At 35.7% G+C, this 22682-nt stretch overlaps 1 protein-coding gene across 4 annotated transcripts in view; it reads left to right on the top strand.

The window, feature by feature from the left end:
• Nucleotides 1–22682, top strand: part of TOR1AIP1 (torsin 1A interacting protein 1) — a 42982-nt gene that overhangs the window by 11559 nt on the left and 8741 nt on the right. For 2 of the 4 annotated variants that reach the window (XM_042925950.1, XM_042925952.1), the window contains 5 exons: nt 8420–8461; nt 9517–9600; nt 12648–12701; nt 15724–15765; nt 16305–16373. In XM_042925950.1, the coding sequence (XP_042781884.1) occupies nt 8420–8461; nt 9517–9600; nt 12648–12701; nt 15724–15765; nt 16305–16373 (291 nt within the window). Of the gene's footprint in view, nt 1–8419; nt 8462–9513; nt 9601–12647; nt 12702–15723; nt 15766–16304; nt 16374–22682 lie in introns of all 4 variants that reach the window. The other 2 variants (XM_042925949.1, XM_042925951.1) reach the window with 1 other exon arrangement.

Here is a 22682-nt window from a genome sequence, read left to right as displayed (position 1 = left end):
TCCTGGGGATCCTAGGTGGTGAAGCTGCCACCCCAGGCCCAAGGCTAAACCCCCCTGCAACCCCACCAACCTTAGCCAGGATGTCCCCAGCTTTGGGAAGATCTACTGTGACCCAGCCTATTCTCTCTCTGTTTTGCTACAACTTTTATAATATTTTAACTTTTTTTTAATTGAAGGTATCATTACTCCAAATAAGAGTTGAATTTCTCAAAGCTTCTGCATAAGCATAGGGAAGAGTAATACCTTTTTAAAAAAAAAAGTATTTTAACCTTCTACACGTAGAAGCCAAGAGGTTTAAAATGAAGATGAATGCGAAACAGGGAAATAAAATGAAAACTTCTCATGTGGTACTAAATGCTACTGATTCATCATCAGATTGTATTTAAATATTTATGCATTCTTTGTGGCTTGGGTTAAAAAGGTGAAAATGTAGAATGTTTAAAACCTTGCATGAAACCTCATTATTAAGCACTAATTTCACACTATTTTCTTGAGTTGTTAAGTCATGTTTTTTTTTGTCATGGTATGAACAATTTTAGCAAAAGTCTTAAAGGTTTTTATTCTGTGATACAAAAGTCTATTCATTTATTAAACAAACATTTATTTTTAACCACCTTCTGTATGTATCAGTGACTGGCCTAAATGCTGGAACCATAAAGAGCCATGATAATTTTTTCCCCTAGCTCTTAGAGTAGTAGCTCTTAGAGAGATAATGGAAAAAAAAAGAAAAAAAAACAAGCTAGATAAATTAATGTTGTAAGTGTTAAAATGGTGGTATATGTATTTGATAGCCTAGAAGAGAAGTGCCTTATTCTGCAGGAGAGGTTGGGAAGGTTTCATGGAGGAAATGGCATTTAGGAGGACTTGAAATTCCTGACCTTCATGTACCAGAATGAAAACCACAGTTAAAAAGTCTATAGCCAAGACAACGAGTAGACTGATAACAATGATGATTATTGTCAAATGTATAGAACATCTAATTCATAAGATATTATTGGATTATGCATAAGGCACAATATTAGTAATAATATTGAAGACAGCCTTGTTTAACAAGTTATTGTTCACCCTTTGAATACTATTGATATTGTTAGCAACATAAAATTCTTTAAAAAAATTTTTAAAGTTTATTTATTTATTTTGAGAGAGAGACAGCATGAGTGGGGAAGGGGAAGAGAGAGAGGGAGAGAGAGAATTCCAAGCAGGCTCCATGCCACCAGCACAGAGCCTGATGTGGGGCTTGAACTCACAAAGCCACGAGATCATGACCGGAGCTGAAACCAAGAGTCAGACGCTTAACCAACTGAACTACTTAGGCGCCCCAGAAACATAAAATTCTAAAGAAAAGACCTTTGGACACTAGATTAAAGTGTTCAGAAATCCATGATATATTAAATACTTGAAATATAATGATATAAAAAATAAATGGGGAGCTCCCTTATATAAGTTGGTTAAAAAAAATTCTTAAATTCTCCCCATGCTAATTGGACAACACATACATAAACAATAAAGGAGATTTAATTTTACTTTTATATGAGTGATTAATTACTAGGTGATTTGGCTCTGAACAAATTGACCTGGAGTTTAAAAAGTACATGGAAATAAATTATATCAGGATCAGAAAGGGAGGGATTACTGCACTATTCATTTTCTTTCTGGTGACTCAGTGAAGAAACACACAGATTCTAAAATCAATTTAGCCTAAATTTTGCTATACCAAATAATTTTAAACTATATAAAACATAATGTTCAAATATAGTTGTAACTTTAGCAAAGCTACTGTTAGACTTATTTTTTAAGTTTATTTATTATTTTGAGAAAAAGAACATGTGTATGCTCAAGCGAGGGAGGAGCAGAGGGGAAGAAAGAGGGACTCCCAGATGGGCTCAGACTCACAAACTGCGAGATCATGACCTGAGCCGAAATCAGATGCATAACTGACTGAGCCACCCAGGCTCCCTGCAAAGCTCTATTTTAAACGAGTTACACTTAGAAGTTATTGGAACCTCTTGTATTAGAAGAGTTCAGCCCTCAGCCTTTTCTTTGTCATTAATTCAAAAAATTATTGAGAGAGACTTTTGGTTTCCCTCCTGTTCCACGTGTAAGAAGCTAACCTAGCAACGAATAAACACATCTAAAAAATCAAAAGCTCTTTTTTGGATCTGTGAGAAAGGAGAGAACGCAGGGCAAACCCCTGCCCTCAAAGTTGGAGAAAGATGCAAATACAGGAAATTGTGGCTTACCAAGAGCTCAGGCTCAAAAGTGGAGATGTCTCCAGGAACCAGTTCTGGGGTAGCAAAATCTGAACTGTAACTGATGAACTGCAGGAGGCTTGGTGTGCAGAAGTCTGAGTTAAATATTACAAGGGGACCCAGTCATGGGGAGTACCCCACTAGATTTTGAGGTATACCTCCAGGGGCTCGACCAAATTCCCATAGTAAATATCAGAGAAAAGTCCCCTCATGCTTCAGCAGGGAGCGGGGGGTGGGGGGGAAAGAATCATTTTGAAATATGCCAGAGCACTCTGTTCTTAATAAGGCCTGCCTTCAGGGCAATCTAGTTACCCAGAACCTGACCTACTGGGGTATTATCAGCCCAACTGACCTGGGGAAAGGAAAATACTCTATTCCAGGCCACCGTAGACAACATGTCCCACCTAAGGAGAAAAGAAAAACACTGAGAGCCATTTGTGGCATAAATTCACTAAGAGACTAAGACCTAATTATAGGACTATGAAGCCCTTTCCCTTTCTCTCTGGACCTCATCATCACATTACTAGAGACCTAGTTACAGAAGTTCCTTTAACCAGTACATCATGTCCACCATCAAGACAAAATCTTAACATTAAGGTATGGTATCAAGACATAATGAAAGGCAGAAAACAATTTGAAGAGACAAAGCCAACATCCGAACCAGTATGGCAAGGGTGTTGGAAATAATCAGACCAGAAATTTAAAACGACTATGATTAGTATGCTAGGGATTCTAATGGATAAAGTAGACAGCATGCACAAACAGATGGACAATGTAAGCAGAGATGGAAATCCTAGGAAGCAAAAAGAAATGCAAGGGATTCAAAATCACTGTAATAGAAATGAACGCCTTTGATAGACATATTAGACTGGACTTGGCTGAGGAAAAAATTTCTGTGCTAGAGGGCATATTGATAGAATCCTCAAATAAATGATAATGTGATAGAGGTGTTAACCAGTGCTATGGTGGTAATCAATATATAAATGTATCAAGTCAACATCTACACATACTTACACAGTGTCATATGTCAATTCTCAAATACAATTCTCAACCGAAAAGCAGAGGAAACGACTCAACAAAATGGAACATCCAAGGACTATACAACTATAAAATATTGTATATAACATACGCATAATGGGAGTGCCAGAAGGAGGAGAAAAAAGGAACAGAAGAAATACTTGAGACAATGATCTAGAATTTCTCCAAATTAATGTCAGACACCAAACCACAGATTCAGGAAGCTCTGAGAACATCAAGCAGAACAAATGCACAAAAAATACACCTGGGTGTTTATCGTTTTCAAACTACAGAAAATCAAAGATGAAGAAAACCTGAAAGAAGTTATAGGAAGAGAAGACACCTGACCCATAAAGGAACAAAGATAAGAATTACATCCAACTTCTCTTCAGAAACCATGCAAGTGAGAAGAGAGTGTGGAATGAATGATTTTAAGTGTGAGAGGAAAAAACCACCAACCTAGAATTCTGTATCTTGCAGAATTATCATTCAAAGGGAAAGCCTTTAACCAGGCTAAGGATAAAAAAAGAAAAGAGGTAAACTAAGGTAAAAGGACACAAATTAGTATAGATTTCATGAAAATTAAAAGGATAATATAGAAATACTATGAACATGTTGAAGCCCACAAATTTGATAATCTAGATGAAATGGACCCTTTCCATGAAAGACACAATCGGCTAAAACACACAAGAAGAAATAGATAATCTGTTATCTATTTAAATACATCTATATCTATTTAAATACATTGACTCAATATTTAATAAATTTCCAAAACAGAAAGCACCAGGCCTAAATGAGTTCACTGGTGAATACTATCAAATATTTAAAGAAATTAATTATACCAGTTCTCTAAGGTACCTTTCAGAGGATAAAAGTAGAGGAAATACTTCCTAACTCATTTTGTAAGGCCAGCATTCCCCTAATACTAAAACCAGACAAACACAAGAAAACTATAGATCAATATCTCATGAACAGATGCAGTATTTCACAAAATATTAACAAAATGAATTTTAAAAAACTACAAAAAGAATTAGGGGCACCTGGCTGGCTCACTTGGTAAAGAACATAACTCTTAATCTTGGGGTTGTGGGTTCAAGCTCCACATTGACTATACAGATTACTTTAAAACTGAAAAAAAAAAAAAATGCTACAACCAAACAGGATTTGTCGTAGGTATGAAAGACTGGCTCGACATTTGAGAATCTATCATATTAACAGACTAAAAAAGCAAAAAACACATAGTATTAATAGATGCAGAAAAAGTGTTTGACAGAATCCAACACCCATTCATGATAAAAACTCTCAGTAAACTGGGAATAGAGGGAATCTTTCTCAACTTGATGAACACTATCTACAAAAAAAAACCTTACAGGTAACATAATGGTGAGACACTGGAAGCTTTTGTACTAATATCAGTGCTAAAAAGGAATAAGCCATCAAGGTATGATAGGAAGGAACCTAAATGGATATTTAGGCATAGATGCCCCTGCTCACCACTTCTTTTCAACATTGTGCTGGAGCAACGTAGCTAATGCAGTAAGACAAAGGGAAGCAAAAGGTATACAGGTTGGGAAGGAAGAAGTGTCTTGGTTCACAGGTAACATGATCATCTGTGTAGGAAATCCAAAAGAATGGACAAAAAATAGGAACTAATAAGCAATTATAGCAAGGTTGCAGAATGTAAAGTTAATATAAAAAAGCCAATCACTGTCCTACATACCAGCAATGAACAAGAAAAATTTGAAATTAAAAACAACACAATTTAGTTAGCACCCCTCTCCCCACCGAAATGCTTACAGGTATATATCTAAGAAGATATGTACAAGATCTATGTGAGAAAAATTATAAAACTCATAAATGAAATCAAAGAATTTACTTAAAACCAACGGAGAGATATTCCACGTTCATGGATAGGAAGACTCAGTATTGTCAAGAAGTCAGTTCTTTTCAACTTAATCTGTAAATTCAGTGCATTCCCAATCAAAATCCCAACAACTTATTTTGAGAAAATGATTAAGTTCATATAGAGTCAAAAGACCCAGCATAGCCGATACAGTATTGAAGAATAAAGTAGGAGGACTTAACCTCAAGACTGACGGTGAAGCTTCAGTAATCTAGACAGTGTGGTATTGGTAGAAGAATAGATGAATAGAACAGAATAGAGAACCCATAAACAGATCCACGTGTAGTCTACTGATCTTTAACAAAGTCAATACAATGGAGGGCAGAATCTTTTCAACAAATGGCTAGAACAACTGGATATCCACATGCAAAAAAAAAAAAAAATCTAGACACAGACCTTAAACCCTTTGCAAATATTAACTAAAAATGTATCACAGGCCTAAATGTAAGTTTTTTTAAAAAACTGTACAAAAGTCCCAGAAGAAAATCTAAAGGCCTTTGGGTATGCTGATGCTTCTTTAGATGAAAACAAAGAGCACAACCCATGAAAGAATTGATAAGCTGAACTTCAGTGAAGTTACAAACTTCTGCTCTGCAAAAGAATGACAAGAGAATAAAAACACAAGACACTGAGAGCAAATACTTGCAAATGACACATCTAATAAAGGACAATTATCCAAAGTATACAAAGAACTCTTAGAACTCAACAATAAAAAAAAAAACCTGATTTAAAAAATGAGCTAAAGACTTAACAGACACCCCAACAACAGATATACAGATGGCAAATGAGCATATGAAAAGATGTCCTACATTGTATGTCATCATGACATTGTCATTCTTACCATATGATCCAGCAATTACACTCTTGGATATTTACCCAAATGAGTTGAAAACTTAATGTTTACACAAAAGCCTGCACACACGTTTATAGCAGAATTATTCATAATTGGAATAATTATTGGAATTATTCTACTTGGAAGCAACCAATGTGTCTTTCAGTAGGTGAATGGATAAACTGGCACATCCAGACGGTGGGGTGTTATTCAGTGCTATAAAGCACTGAGCTGTCAAGCCATGAAAAGACATGGAGGAACCTATATGACTGTTCTGGAAAAGGCAAAACTATTGAGACAGTAAAAAGATCAGTGGTCATTGGGGCACCTGGGTGGCTCGGTCGGTTAAGCACCCAGCTTCGCTCAGGTCATGATTTCACAGTTCGTGGGTTTGAGCCCCGTGTCAGGCTCTGTGCTGACAGCTCAGAACCTGAAGTCTGCTTTGGATTCTGTGTCTCCCTGTCTCTGCCCCTCATCTGCTCACGTTCTCTCTCTTTCTCAAAAATAAATAAACATTAAAACAGAAACAAAAAGATTAATGGTCATCAAGGGTGTGGTGGTGGTGGTAGGGGAAGGATGAATAGGTGGAACACAGAGGGTTTTTAGGGCATGAAAATACTCTGTATGATATCATAATGATGGATACATGTCATTATATGTTTGTCTAAACCCATAGAATGCACAACACCAAGAGTGAACTGTAATGTAAATTAGGGTCTTTGGGTGAACATGATGTGTAAATGTAGATCCATCAGTTTTACCACTATTCAACAAATATACCACTCTGGTGGGGGATGTTGATAATGGTGGAAGCTATGCATGTGTGGGGCAGGAAACATAAAGGAAATCTATCTACCTTCCCCTCAGTTTTGCTGTGAATCTTAAGCTGCTCTTTAAAAGAAAATTAATAAAACAAAATAATTATCATTAAGTGCTGAATACATACCATTATAAATAAGACTGATGCAGTGGTAGATGGGTGGTAGACTAGAAATCAGAAGAGCCTGTATTCAGTTCCTTTTTTATCACTTGTTCATCCTGACACCCTTAGACACGTCACTTAATACCATAAACCTTACCTATGAGAGTCCTCTTGTGACATTAGGGAATCAGCAGATATGAAGGGTATTTTTGAAAACTAACTGGCAGCATGCAAATATCAAGGAAGTAACTATTATTAAGATAATGACTAAGATGTAACTATTGGCTCTTAAGAAAACATCTTTTGTTTGCATGCTATGTGAATAGTTATATAAATGAAAATAAACTCTACAAAAGGGATAATATGTGTGTTATGGAACGATATCTTTTTGTATGAGTGGAAATATTAATGAAAAAATTTTAAGAGAATAGCACTAAGGCAAGTTTGATTTTCCTTTTTCTGCTTGAAAAAGAAAATTGAAAAGACAGTTTCCCTTATGACCCTAGATTAAAATGGAATATAATATACCAGGTCCTAGCTTTATAAGAGTGACATAGTATTTGCTGTTTTGGTTAGTTTTTTCCTATACCAAAAATATTGGCAAATGTATTTCACATAGTGATTTACACTTGCCCCTGTCATAGTGGTAGTTTGACCAGTGTTATATTAATATAATTAAACTGATCTGAAGAAAATATTTCCAAGTTCACCGTATAATGTGTTGGCACTTGCCTTCCACGGTATTGTTTTCCCCTTTTGAAAAGCAAAAGGGGTTAAAAGCAACAGAGGGAAAGCTGAAAAGAAAGATTTCAGCTTTGTGAGCAGTCTGATTCATGCCACTTCTCAAAAGATAACTCAGCAATATTTTAGCCCAGTTGTACAATGCCACCCTTTGGGTTTATCTCCCTTAATTTTTTTTTTTTTTTTCAGTATAGCCCATATAAAAATACTGTGTTCGATACACGTTGCTCATTTATCTTTGTCCAAATTCTCTGGCTCTGAAAAAAAATAGCATACGTGGATGTGCTGGAGCTAGGGTTTCTCTCCCTTTCTTCTTCTGGACATACTAGTGCAGTAAAGAACTGATTTGTCTTTTCCACCAGTATGATGGGTTTCTCAAGACGGCATGGGGAGTGTGGCAAATAGGAGAATGAGAATTCAGTAAACCTATAGGGACTGGAATATTTATCAATGGAGAATTTCATACTTTCTGCAAACAGGTTACAGTTTAGAGTACAAACGGACCTGCGGCTGAAAGAAAAATAAACTCTTCCTGATTCTAGGTTGTATCGTACTTATTTCTGAAATAACCTAAAGGGAAATAACATATTTTTTAACATTTAACAGAAGAAAAATTTTAGTTGGTCTGTCTTTATGTTCACTTCCCTAAATTGTATATTATAGATTACATATTATATATTATATAGTTATATATTGTTTATTCCTAAGCTTTAGCTTTTGATGTCATGTATGATGTGTTTGCTTTTCTTTTCTAGAAGCCACCAGCAGCCAACAGAAGGTCAATTTTTCTGAAGGAGGTATTTTCTTTTAAAATATTCTAAATTTTTTTTCATTAACGTGAACAATTTTGATAGTTACTTAAAGAAGAAAATTTTTCTTCAGGAAAAAAGTTCATGCTTATCTAAATTCATAATTGGGTCTTAGATAAAATGGGATAGGGTGAGTGATGATAGCCTTTATATGCATTTTAAACATCTTTTGTCTGAGTTAATTTTAAGTAAAGCCAATGAAAACAGACTTTAGCATATGCTGGCCTTTGATTATGGTATTAATATAATCATTTTTTCTAAATTCTCATAATCAGTCTATGAATAGGACAGTAAAACTTAGTCCATTTTAAAACCCACCATAATCTTGGGGCGCCTGGGTGGCGCAGTCGGTTAAGCGTCCGACTTCAGCCAGGTCACGATCTCGCGGTCCGTGAGTTCGAGCCCCGCGTCAGGCTCCGGGCTGATGGCTCGGAGCCTGGAGCCTGTTTCCGATTCTGTGTCTCCCTCTCTCTCTGCCCCTCCCCCGTTCATGCTCTGTCTCTCTCTGTCCCAAAAATAAATAAAAAACGTTGAAAAAAAAAAAAAATAAATAAAAAAAATAAAATAAAACCCACCATAATCTTAATTACCTGCATACTGAAATGCTTGTATATGAGTGTGTGTGTACATCCCTCCCTTTACAACCACAGATACTCATATGTAAACACACATGTACATATACTAATTTTGGCTGAATTTACACACTATATGTAGCCCCCCCCCAAAAAAAAGGTAAAATTTCTGCACTATTAATGCTCCTTTGTTTCCTTTTTGACTTACATTAACGCCTCAGAATATAATCTTGTAGATATTACTCAGAATATTTGCTTGAGATATAATTATATGCCTCAGATAACATTAATGAGCTCAATTTTAGCTCATATAAAACTTTGTGATCCAGAATAGTAAGTGTAATAAATAGTGATTCTATGTCTGATAATTAAAGAGGCTTCATTTTAATGTTGAATTACTTGTTTTAATCTAGATCTTTAGAGCATTAGAAGAAAGACTATACTAGTGTATTATTTCTTTCTTTTTAGAAGAAACTGAACAAGACGATCAAGACAGCTCTGACAGTGATATTACTATTCTTAAGGTCAGATCCGGGGATTCTCTTGATTCTGGAGGTAACATATCTTCATATTCATATGACTTTATCTTAGGAGCTGTGTTTTTAGTAAAAATCTAAAGGTATTTTGTGAATTTACTTTTTTAAAAAATACTTCCATAAAATATTTTATTAAAACTACTTTTTTAGAAAGTATACTTTTTAATATTTTTTAAAATTACTGATTCCATGTGTGCATCTGATTAGTAACATGTAATGTCTATATAATATCTAAACAAGTCACTTTAAAAAAAATTTTTTTTAATCTTTATTTTTGAGAGAGAGAAAGAGAGAGACAGAGCACAAGCGGGGGAGGGGCAGAGAGAGAGACACACACAGATTCCAAAGCAGGCTCCAGGTTCTGAGCTGTCAGCACTGAGCCCGACCCGGGGCTCAAACTCACGAAAGCGAGTTCATGACCTGAGCCGAAGTTGGACGCTTAATTGACTGATCCACCCAGGCACCCCACAAATAAGTCACTTTTTAGCCTGCTTTGATGTTTATGGGATATAAGATATTTTTGTGCTCAAAAGAAGTTATTTGTAGTTTGTTTAAAATGTTATAGAGAAGCGGATCTCATTGGTAGTGGTATTCCTTATATTGTCAGGGATGTTAGCTCTTAGGAAGTTTTACTATCCCTAGGTAATCACTTTTATTTCTGGATTGTTCAAATTCACACCAAGTTAGTAGCAACAGTTTATGACTATTCATGTGAATTTGTGGTTAAGTTTATTCAAGGAAAGAATTGACCGTGGGGGCAAAATACCAATTGAGGCTTAAGAGGGTGCTGAACCAATTTGAAACTCTGTAAATAATGAATAATATTATAATTTAGTCCCATGAAAGAGTAATTCTCTATTTTCCCCTCACCATCTTTTGAGAATTTCCATAATTCTGTGTTTTACTTTATCATTCCATTTAAAAAATAGGCTCATAGGCTGGTTTATGGGCATTTGGTATTCTATATATTTCCCACCCTTCCTCATTGTTCCCCATTCTTTCTTGATACAGAAATCCCAAAGGAGATATGCACCATTCTAGCATAGTGGTTAAGAACATGGGCTCTGGAGCCAGAATCCCTGGGTTTCACTCCTCCACTACTAGGTTTGTGCCCTCAGGCAATTGCTTAATGTCTGTGTTCCTCAGTATCCTCATCTGGGTTGGTAAGAGGTTAATTCATATGTGCAAGCACCTAGAAGGTACCTGTCACATAGTAAACACTAAACTAAGTGTTCTTATTAGTTTTGGTATATGTATACATAAAGCTCTAAAAATTAAAAACTAATTAAGCCATTCCTGTAGCCAATAGTTTGATGCTATTGCTAGCAGCATATAGCTCTGTTAAACTTCATACACTGAAGGGTCTGTGATCCCTTTAAGAATTCTAATAAATTCTTAATGAAGCACACATACCCACGTGCAGAAGAAAACTCTAGCTAAAGAAGAAAAAAGGGAGCATATTAAGAAGAATACTGATCTTCTTAGATTATTTTCTGAGCCAGTTATCCCTTGAAGAGGTTTAAGAAGAAACAAACAAGCATAGAGAAAAAAAGAAAGGCGAGCCAAGAAACAGACTCAACTGTAGAGAACGAATTGATGGTGACCAAAGGGGAGGAGGGAATGGGGGGGTGAGGGAAATAGGTGATGGGAATTAAGGAGTGCACTTGTGATAAGCACCAGATGTTGTGTAGAAGTGTTGAATCACTAAATTGTACATCTGACACTAATATTGCACTGTATGTTAACTAACTGGAATTTAAATAAAAACTTAAAAAAAAAAAGATCTGTTGGAATGCAAGAAGAGAATATTAGAATTTCATGTATATTTATATTTTATTTCATCCAATTAAAATGTCTTTTTGTTTTATAATAGATACAACACATTAGTTAATACATTATTTCAATAACACACGTATTTAATGTTAGAAATATGTTTTGGAGGGGCGCGTGGGTGGCTCAGTCAGTTAAGTGTCAGACTTCGGCTCAGGTCATGATCTCATGGTTCATGAGTTTGAGCCCCACATCGGGCTCTGTGCTGACAGTACAGAGCCCGCTTCGGATCTTCTGTCTCCCTCTCTCTCTGCCCTTCCCCACTCATGCTCACTCACTTGCTCTCTCTCTCTTTCTCTCAAAAATAAATAAGCATTTTTTTAATTAAAAAGAAATATGTTTTAGAAATCAATGCTCAAATTTTTTTTAATAATAGGAGTACACTAACAAAAATATTTAGCTACCACACCTGGATGTGTCAAATGCTTTTACTTCCGAGTTAACAATCTGATCACTTTTGAACAGAGTTAGTTATAAATTCCACTTTTATATGAAAATAAGTTTTTAAAGAATAGGCTAAAATATGTAACATATTAACCATTTACAAGAAAAATTTGAGGCAAAATGGGTATTAATGATTTCAAGAAGATCCATTATAAACTTTCAAAGTGTTCCCCAACTCAAAGGTTTCATTATCTTCCTTACCTCATGCCATGTTCTACATCTTCTATTTTTTTTTCTTTAGAAAGTCGTTAGGGAAAAGATAATTATTTAGTTAAGTTTTTAGATACAACATGGCTCTTTAGAAACTTAAAAAAAATAAAATGTGTTCCTGGCACACCTGAGTGGTTGGGCTCTGTGTTGCATTCCACACTGAGCATGAAGCCTACTTAAAATAAAAAAAATTAAATATTCAACACTGCCCCAAGTGTTGAATTCCCTGGGGTTTTACTGAATATTTTTGTTCTTTTGATTACTTACTGTTCTCTTGGTAAAATATGCGTTTAAAAAGTACAATATGCTTGGGGCGCCTGGGTGGCTCAGTCGGTTAAGCCTCCGACTTCAGCTCAGGTCACGATCTCACAGTCCGTGAGTTCGAGCCCCACATCAGGCTCTGGGCTGATGGCTCAGAGCCTGGAGCCTGCTTCCGATTCTGTGTTTCCCTCTCTCTCTGCCCCTCCCCCGTTCATGCTCTGTCTCTCTCTGTCTCAAAAACAAATAAACGTTAAAAAAAAAAAAAATTTAAAAAAAGTACAATATCCTTTATAGTGCACTTTATTTCTTTTGTTCTTTCAGATCAAACTACGAAATCAAGTCAATATCCAGAATCACTTTGGCGGTCATCACAAAGTAAGTAAAACCATGTTTTAAACTCTTGAAATTCTACCTGTGTGTGTGTGGTCAAATGCTGTTTTTATTTTTGAAGATCCTCTTTTAATGTAAAGTGTTGAAAAAGAGGTATAGTGAATGCTAAAAAACTCATCCTGCATCTTGAATTTGCTTCATCTCTGTACTCAACCTTGAATTCGAATTTAAAAACAAAAATCTGCTTTCTGTGACTTGTTGAATGTCCTTGTTTGCCATATAAATTTGTTGACTATTCTTAGTTTAATTAACTAATGTAGTTTGAGCCTACTTACATGGACATATTCTAATAAGGATATAAAATTTTATATGCAGTATGATTTGAGCTCTATTGCAAAAGTTTGGAAGGATGAATAAACAAGTGATAAAGCAAAGTATAATAAGAAGTTAATGGAAAGCTAGGTGGTGTGTATATCAAAATCTTATAGCCTTGCTTGCAATTTTGAAAATTTTCACAATACGTTGAAAAAATTTAACAAAAGAAAGGATTGGAAAGTAATATACTAAAGTGCTGATAACAATCATTTGTTTAGAATGGTAGAATAATTGGTGATATTTTTCTTTTCCTTTTTTTTCTGTACTTTACAGATTATCTAAAGTACATATGTATTTTCTTAGGTTAAGCAGAAATGATGCTGTTTCTTTCCCATGTTTATTTATTTTTTTAATTTTTTTTTTTTTTAACATTTATTTATTATTGAGAGACAAAGAGACACAGAGCATGAGCAGGGGAGGGGCAGAGAGAGGGGGAGACACAGAATCCGAAGCAGGCTCCAGGCTCCGAGCCATCAGCACAGAGCCTGACGCAGGGCTCGAACCCACGAACCGTGAGATCATTACCTGAGCCAAAGTCGGTCACCCAACCAACTGAGCCACCCAGGTGCCCCTCTTTCCCATGTTTAATTAAGTCCCAGAATTTGAGTTAATTATTAATCTAAAATATCCTTGTATGTAAAATCTTCAAGGACTTTTTTTTTCCTTCCACATCACCTTTCTTGAAACATGAAACTGTTTTTAAAGAAAAAGTCTTTGTAAATCTGTTTTATTAATCATTGTATTTATATAATTCCACATATTTCACATTATATATATTTAGTTTTTAGCAGGTTCTGGGATAAAACTGAGATAAAATAAAAGCCACTGAGACACAAAAATAAATCCTTTGTGGGGCACCTGGGTGGCTCAGTCGATTGAACATCCCACTTTGTCTCAGGTCATGAGCTCACGTTCATGGGTTCGAGCCCTGCTTTGGGCTCTGTGCTGGCAGCCTGGAGCCTGCTGTTTTGGATTCTGTGTTTCCCTCTCTCTCTGCCCCTCCCCTGCTCACTCTCTGTCTCTCAACAAAGAGAATAAAACATAAAAACAAAAAATTTAAAAAATCATTTGTGGAAAATTACTTGCTGAATCATCTTATATGTTTGCCCTTTGTTATGCTAAATCTTTGATATTTGGAAGCTCTTAAATGTATCTCTCTATATAAATTATGCTACATGCATACAATTATGAAAAGTGAGTACTTTGTATACTAATGAATAGGTGATCGAGGTATATATCCTTGAATTTAAGATGCCATTATTTTTTGTATAACTGAAAAAGAAAAATCATCCAGTTAAACTATGATATACCCTCGATTATAAGATACAGCCCTACATCAGAGGTGTTTTTTTAAAACTACTCCTTGGGGCTCCTGGGTGGCTCAGTCAGTTAAGTGTCTGACTCTTGATTTCAGCTCAGGTCTTTATCTCAGGGTTGTGGGTTCAAGCCCCAGGTTTGCTTCCACACTGGGCATGAAGCCTACTTTTTCAAATCAATGAAAGACATGTTAAAAAACAGGTCTACTGTTTTTCTTTTGTTGGGATAGACTGAAAACAAATCTGGAAGAATATTCATATGTCTTATTCGACATGGTATTCCTGTGTGTAGTAGTCACTTAGTAGATATTCATGAATTTTTAAGTTACACATTTCTAGAATGTTCTATTTCTTGGGGCACCTGGGTGGCTCAGTCGGTTAAGTGTCCAACTTCAGCTCAGGTTATGATCTCGCGGTCTGTGAGTTCGAGCCCACATCAGGCTTTATGCTGAGAGCTCGGAGCCTGGAGCCTTCTTTGGATTTTGTGTCTCCCTCTCTCCCTCTGCCCCTGCCTACTTCATGCTCTGTCTCTCTCTCTCTCTCAAAAATAAACATTAAAAAAATTCAGAATGTTATATTTCTTTTACAGTTAGCATGTATATATTACCTTTGTATTTAGAAAAAATAAATTTGAAAAATTTACAATAATACTTGTATCATTGGGTAGAAATAACTCATTTCTTCAGAACAGATTTAGAAATTTCCCTTGTTATAATTGTTTGAAATATCATTTCTAATCATCCCATTTGTCCTTAAATACCATCCCAAAACAAAAAAGTAACTACTTTTTTTACTTCATAACTTTCACTTCATAACTACTTTGCAATGTCCACAAAATTGCTTATATAGTATATGCCATATACACCAGTACATAGCATAACATATATGGACTGCGTGGGTTTGTATCTGAGCTTTACTACTTCCATATTTTATATATATATATATATATATATATATATATATATATATATACACACTATTTCTATATATTATGTATATACATATGTATGTATATATATGTATGTATATATTCCATATATTTGTAAAATGGGAATAATGGTGTTGACCACATAAAGTGTGAGAATTAAGTAAAATTATACTTGATACCTGGCGAACATTTAGTACGTGCTGCCATTATTTTGATGGTATTGATTTTAAAGTTGACTTAGTATCCAATTCCTGAACACTTTGATGCTTAGAAAAGGGAAAACAATGAATATAGTATATATGTTTGGGACTGATGAAAGAAAGGTTTGATTTTTGTGGTGATTTTTTGGTTTATAGTATCCATAGTATACAAGTATAATGTCTATGCAGTATTTTCATTGTTCTTATTTCCAAGTATTCCATGACCTTATCTCTGTTTTCTGTTATAGGTCGAGACTTCATAACTCTTGATAAGCAACCTTCAGTGCTAAGTAAGTGGTTGGTTGTCTGTTCTTTTATCAGTCAAGCAATTCTCACCTTGTCTTATTCTGCCAACAAAATGTTTGAATGGGATTTTAAGTCATTTTACCCTCTTTGCCTTTTAATCCGCCACACATTAGTATCAAATGTGTATAATTACTCTGTGATGTGGAAATGTGTTCAGGATTATTTTACCTAAAGTAACTTATTTGCAAGAGTGAATGGTTAACTTTTTTCTTCTTAAATACATTGAAACCAAGTTCATGTATTATTGAACTCAGTCATTCTCATAGACCAGAACAAAGGATTGGTACCTAGTTTTGTCTATTAGGTGATTATATATTTATTTGCTGTCTATTTTGCTATAGGAAGTGGTTCATCCTTCACTGGTGTGATCCTTTGACATTATCTTTTACTTCTGAACCTATTGCTTTTATTGTTTTCTTCCCCAACTTTGTTTTACCTTTCTGATAAATTTACCTTCTAACAGGAGTATGGTATACGTTTTCAAAATATTGAAATGATATCTTGGTATATGCATTTGCTTTAGGCTCGGGATATCAAAAAAAACCTCAGGAATGGTTGGAACAATCCACAAGAATAAGGACTAAGATGCAAAGTAAGTTGCTAAATCTTTACCTGTTACTGAAGTAATTTCACGTATATTTGCTGTTTTTCTTTATTACTCAGTATACAAAAATATTTAGTTCTTCAGATAGGCATTTAGATTGTGATTTCATTACTGAAGCAGAGCTATGACTACACGATATTTCCATCTGCTTGGAATGTCAGGAGATGGTCTGGTGTTAAGTGTAAACAGTGGTGGGAGAAAACCAGTGGATGAAGTTTTCAGTTCTATTAGCTGCAGTCCAATCTGTACATGATAATGAAATTCTACTCTTTTGACATTACCTGTTTTTTATTTGTAGCAGACATTATTTACTTTTATGTAAATAATCAGAGAAATTCTGTATACCCATTATATTAACTAATAAAGGATGAAATCTACAAATAGTATTTTCTTGTTTAGGTTTAGGATGGATTAAGTGTCACAGAATCTGAAAAATACCATATATAGATGTGATGAAATAATCATGCTTTGAATTCAGTGTCTATCATAATTTCTATAGCAGTTTCCACATTAAACCTTGACCGTGTAGAAAAAAATTAAGTTACCCTTCACCTTTATCCCTTCTTTATACTCTAACCACAATAATCTCAAGGTCATTTGGTATTCCTTTACTTTTATTTAAAAAAAATTTTTTAATGTTTTATTTATTTTTGACAGAGAGAGAGAGAGAGAGAGAGAGAGAGAGAGAGAGAGATCATGAGCGGGGGAGGGGCAGAAAGAGAGGGAGACACGGAATCGGAAGCAGGCTCCAGGCTCTGAGCCGTCAGCACAGAGCCTGACACGGGGCTCGAACTCACAAACCGGGAGATCATGACCCGAGCCAAAGTCGGACGCTCAACCAACTGAACCAGCCAGGCGCCCCATCCTTTTCTTTTATTTAGATAATATAAGGGGCTCCTGGGTGGCTCAGTCAGTTAAGCATCTGACTTCAGCTTAGGTCATGATCTCACGATCCGTGAGTTCAAGTCCCACATTGGGCTCTGTGCTGACAGCTCGGAGCCTGGAGCCTGCTTTGGATTCTCTGTTTCCGTCTCTCTCTGCCCCTCCCCTGCTCACTCTCAGACTTTCTCTCTCTCAAAAATAAATAAACATTTAAAAAAAAAAAAAGCTCCATCTCTTGCTCAAAAAATGACTAACTGTAATTGACAAAGTTAGCTTGTGTAAACAAACCTCTGTGGCTTTGTTTTACCATCAGTAAAGTAGTGGTGGTCATAATTCATTGTTCCCAACAGTTGAAGTTTTACCCCACATGTGAGTTCTTCAGTCTAAAACTGAAAAAACTTTGTCCTTGCCTTATTGTTGGCTGTCATTCCTTATTGTTGTATGTACCTGGTGTTAGAAAACTATTTCTTCTTACAATTTGCTCTTCCTGACCTGTTATAGTTAGGAAAGCAAATATTTTTTAGCTTACTAGGATTTTGTTTGTAACCAGTATCAGAATTAAAACTTACTTTGAAGATCTAAGAAATAAACTCTTGGAAGTAAAAATGGATGAGTTTAAGTATATTTTCTATGAAAAACTCAGTTCTTATTTTATTTCTTAGTTCTTAACTATACATTCCGGGTAATTGATAACAGATATATTTCTTCCAGGTAACTGTAGTACACTTTGTTACCAAAAATATATAATTTTTATTTCCTCTGATAAGACATTGTACAAATGCAATGGAGAAGGGAAAATAATTATACTGAAGATCTGATTAGAATGCAGAAATAGATTTTTTTTAGTTGCTAAATTAATAGGTAAGGCTTAGTCTGTTTGCGTCCCTGCTTTGTCTTAGTGTATTTATTATGGCTTAAATATCTGCATACTGATTGATAGCCATCTACTACATATACAGAGCTTTGAGAATTATATAGAAATTATATGCCAGAAGTTTGCACACTGAGGTGCAGATAACAGAATTTTTTAGACCTTTAGCTACATAAGAACTTTAAGAACAGTGAACATGAAAATATTTTTAGTGAAAGTAGAGGCCTGCAGTGATTTTCATATGGACTGACAGATTCCTCTTTAATCCAAGATCATTTAAAATGGTTTTTGCTTGGCATTCTAATAATTTCATTATTTCATTAAGTTTATATTTCCATCTTCTTTAGTGAGAAAAAAATTAATTTTTAGACTTAGGTGTTCAAGAACCTGGGACTTTCACATCCTTATTGTCAACCCATGATAGCACAGTTCCTTAGGTAGACAGGTCCCAGTTTGGGTTTCTGCCTGTTTTCTAATCTTTTGGAGAAGATAGAATCACTGTCTTTATTTTTCCTATTTCCCAGGTAATAAAACAGTGAGAATAGGGAAGAGTATCTAGGGAGAGGTCAGGCCTCTATGAGTCTGTGCCTCATTGATATACATGTTTGGAACCTGTCTCTGCACAGAGGAATGCCTGGGTAGCTCAGTTAGTTAAGCAGCCAACTTCAGCTCAGATCATGATCTCACAGCTTGTGAATTTGAGCCCCACATTGGGCTCTGTGCTGACAGCTCAGAGCCCGGAACCTGCTTCAGATTCTGTGTCTCCCCCTCTCTGTGCCCCTCTCTGCGCATGCTCTGTCTCTCTCTCAAAAATAAATAAACATTAAAAAATAAAAATAAAATAAATAAATAAAATAAAAGTAATTCAGAGATACAAAGAGTTTGGAGTTAGAGCTGCAGTCCCAGCTCTTCTACTTACTAATTGAGTGACCTTGGTAAAGCCACTTAACCTTTGTTAAGGTTTTCTTACCTTTTCTTACCTTTAACTTGGGGACAATAGTGCCTATGACTGGTTATTCTAATTATCTTGTTATATATGTGAACACAACTTTTTAAGTCTGAATACCAAATGAATAATTACTAATTAGTAAATAATTACTAAATGATTACTTATTTATTGTTAACAATATATTGTGTAATAATCAGTAATAACAACTATGAAAGATTCATGTCCTCTGCACTTGACTTTTATAGAGTGATTGTTACCATGCTCTTCTGACTGGAAAACCTTGAGCTTTATCTTTTAAAAAGGTGTGTGTGTGTGTGTGTGTGTGTGTGTGTGTGTGTGGTGTGTATGTGTGGTGTGTTTTTTGTTTTTTGGGTTTTTTTAGGAATTTTTGTCACTATTTCTGATGATATTTTTAATAAGAAGAGGGATAGAGATTACCTCTTAGAGAATGTTGTCTGCCTGAACAGTATATACCCTGCTTATAAGTTTGTGTTCTATGAATTTTATATATATTACATGTGTTAGATAGTAACTGTTATTTAGCTATTCTTTATCATTAAAATCATCATAGAAGAGCACTTAACGGAATTTTCTTACATTATCTCATTTGATCTTTGCAACCATGGATTAAGATATTCAAGATAAACATTTTCTTTTTTTTTTTTTTTTTTTTCAACGTTTATTTATTTTTGGGACAGAGAGAGACAGAGCATGAACGGGGGAGGGACAGAGAGAGAGGGAGACACAGAATCGGAAACAGGCTCCAGGCTCCGAGCCATCAGCCCAGAGCCTGACGCGGGGCTCGAACTCACGGACCGTGAGATCGTGACCTGGCTGAAGTCGGACGCTTAACCGACTGCGCCACCCAGGCGCCCCAGATAAACATTTTCTTGATGGATTTTTTTTCTAAGACAATTGTATTATGTTTCACATGCTCTTTCACTATTGGTTCCTCTACTTGGTGTCCTCATATAGTAACTTTTTAAAACATTATATTGAGGTATAATTGGCATACATTTAATGTATTACAGGCTTGATATGCTTGGGGATGAGTATACATCCGCAAAACTATAACCACAGTCTATACTGTTAGCGTATCTGTCACCTCCAAAAGTTTCCTCCCACTCTCTTTATTTATTACTATGTGTGTGTATGATAAGAGCACTTAACATAAGATCTTCCCTCTTAGCAAATTTTTAAACATATGGTACAGTATTGTTAACTATAGGTACTATGCTTTGCAGTAGATTGCTAGCACTTAGGCATCTTGTATACCTGAAACTGTGTACCTTTAACTAAAATCTCCTCATTTTCCCTTTCCCCTCCCTCCTACAACCACCATTCCGCCTCTGCTTCTGTGAACTTGACTATTTTAGATTCCTCACAAAATGAATTTTCAGAACTTACAGCTATATTGTCTTATATGATGCAAAACACTGTAGATTTTATACATATTATTAACACTAGGCATTAAAAATGAAAATACAGTGTAAAAAAGCAATTTGTATTTATTTGCAAGTGTAACGAGTCACGAGTTGATAATGAAGAAGCAGCAGTATGATTGTTTTATGGTGGCCTCGTGTAATCGATACGATTGCCTCATAGTAGCCTAACTGATACACTAATAAATGAATCATTGTAAAATTTTTATGGCAGACACTATTACAGTCAGATTCATAATACAGTATTTGGAAACATAATGTTACTTTAAAGAACAAAACAAAACATTCACCTGTGATGATAGGCTGACAGGCAGTTTCTCCAATTACTTAGAGAGAGAGGTATATGGTATCATAATTCCTTGAAAGCAAAGTTAATAAACAGTAAGAAAACTAACCTTATTAATTTTGTATTGATTATCACTCCTCTTATGCCTGGGTAAGGATAGGCTATCCTCTTCCGTACAAGCCTTGGACACAGTGTGCTACACAGTGAACACTTAGGAGAAGATGATGACACAAAAACACTTCGTACAATTCTTGCCATACAGTTTATTAGATTTTCACACCAAGACACTCATACACACGCAACAGATCAGTTCATTGTGCTGCGTGATGGTTATTTACTAGTCATTAAGTGGAAGTGCATCATCATAAAGGTCTTCAACCTTGTCATTTTGTGTTGAGTAGGCTGAGGAGGAGGAAGAAGGGTTGGTCTTGCTGTCTTAAGCGTGGCAGAGGCCAAAAAGGTGGAGAACATGGAACGGGAGGCAGGCATGCTCCAAAATACTTAAATTCTGTCTCACTTTTTTTTTTTTTTTTTTTTGCCTTCTCATTTCTCTAAAAGTGTGTCTATATGGTTCCAGTTTTTCTTCCACCATTTCCTTTAGTTTCAGTACCTCTATCATAAAAGGGTCCTTGTCGTTAAGTCAAAAGCAGTCTTGAATAACTGGCCACATTATCTAATGTCCGTTTGTTTTCTGCCGCTGCTGCTTCTACATCTTCTTCCTCATCGGCTGGCATCAGATGATGCCACATCTCCGTCAAGGAGAAGCACACCTTCTCCGTCAAGTCGTCTTCTGTTAATTCCTCTGGCGTGTTTGTTAGCTTTTGAACTTCTCCAAGACCCGTGTCTTTTTTTAAATTCCAGTATAATTAACACGCAGTCTAGTTATATTAGTTTCAGGAGTACAGTATAGAATGACTCCACAGTTATTCAGAGCTCATCACAACAGGTGCACTCCTTAATCCCCTTCACCTATGTCATTCGCCACCCCCCCCACCTCCCCTCTGGTAACCATGAGTTCTCAACAGTTAAGGTCTCTTTGGGGGGGGAGGGGCACCTGAGTGGCTCAGTTGGTTAAGCTGTGGACTCTTGATTTCAGCTCAGGTCGTGATCTCACAGTTCATGAGATCGAGCCCCACGTAGGGCTCCGTCCGCACTGACAGTGCACTCAGCCTACTTCTGATTCTCTTTCTCCCTTTCTCACTGCCCCTCCCCTGCTTACACTTACTCTCTCTCAAAATAAATAAACTTAAAAAAATTCTTTAAAAAAATAACAGAAAGAACAAAAACAAAAAAAATCTTTTTGTTTGGCTCTTTTTTTCTTTGCTTTCTTTGTTAAATTCCACATATGAGTGAAGTCATGTGGTACTTGTCTTTCTCTGACTTATTTATTTGACTTAGCATTACATTCTCTAGATCCATCCATGTTGTTGAAAATGGCACGATTTTATTCTTTTACACACACACATATATACCACTTTTTTTTTTATACCACATCTTCTTTATCCATTCATCTATTGATGTATACTTAAGCTGCTTCCATAATTTGGCTATTGTAAATAATGCTGCAATAAATATAGGGTGCATATATCTTTTCAAATTAGTGTTTTCATATTCTTTGGATAAATAACCAGTAGCGGAATTACTGGATCATATGGTAGTTCTATTTTTAATTTTTGGAGGAACCTCCCTACTGTTTTCCACAGTGACTGTACCAGTTTGCTTTCCCACCACAGTACAACAAGGGTTCTTTTTTCTTCACGTCCATGCCAACATTTGTTTCTTGTTTTTTTTCTTTAAGTTTATTTATTTTGAGAGAGAAGGTACTTGCATGTGGGGGAGGGGCACAGAGTGGGGTGGAGGGGGGTGC

The sequence above is a fragment of the Panthera leo genome, chromosome F3, assembly GCF_018350215.1.
Source record: "Panthera leo isolate Ple1 chromosome F3, P.leo_Ple1_pat1.1, whole genome shotgun sequence".
In the NCBI taxonomy this organism is placed as follows: domain Eukaryota; kingdom Metazoa; phylum Chordata; class Mammalia; order Carnivora; family Felidae; genus Panthera; species Panthera leo.
Note: the sequence above shows the minus strand (reverse complement) of the source record. Positions and strands in the feature narration are given on the sequence as shown.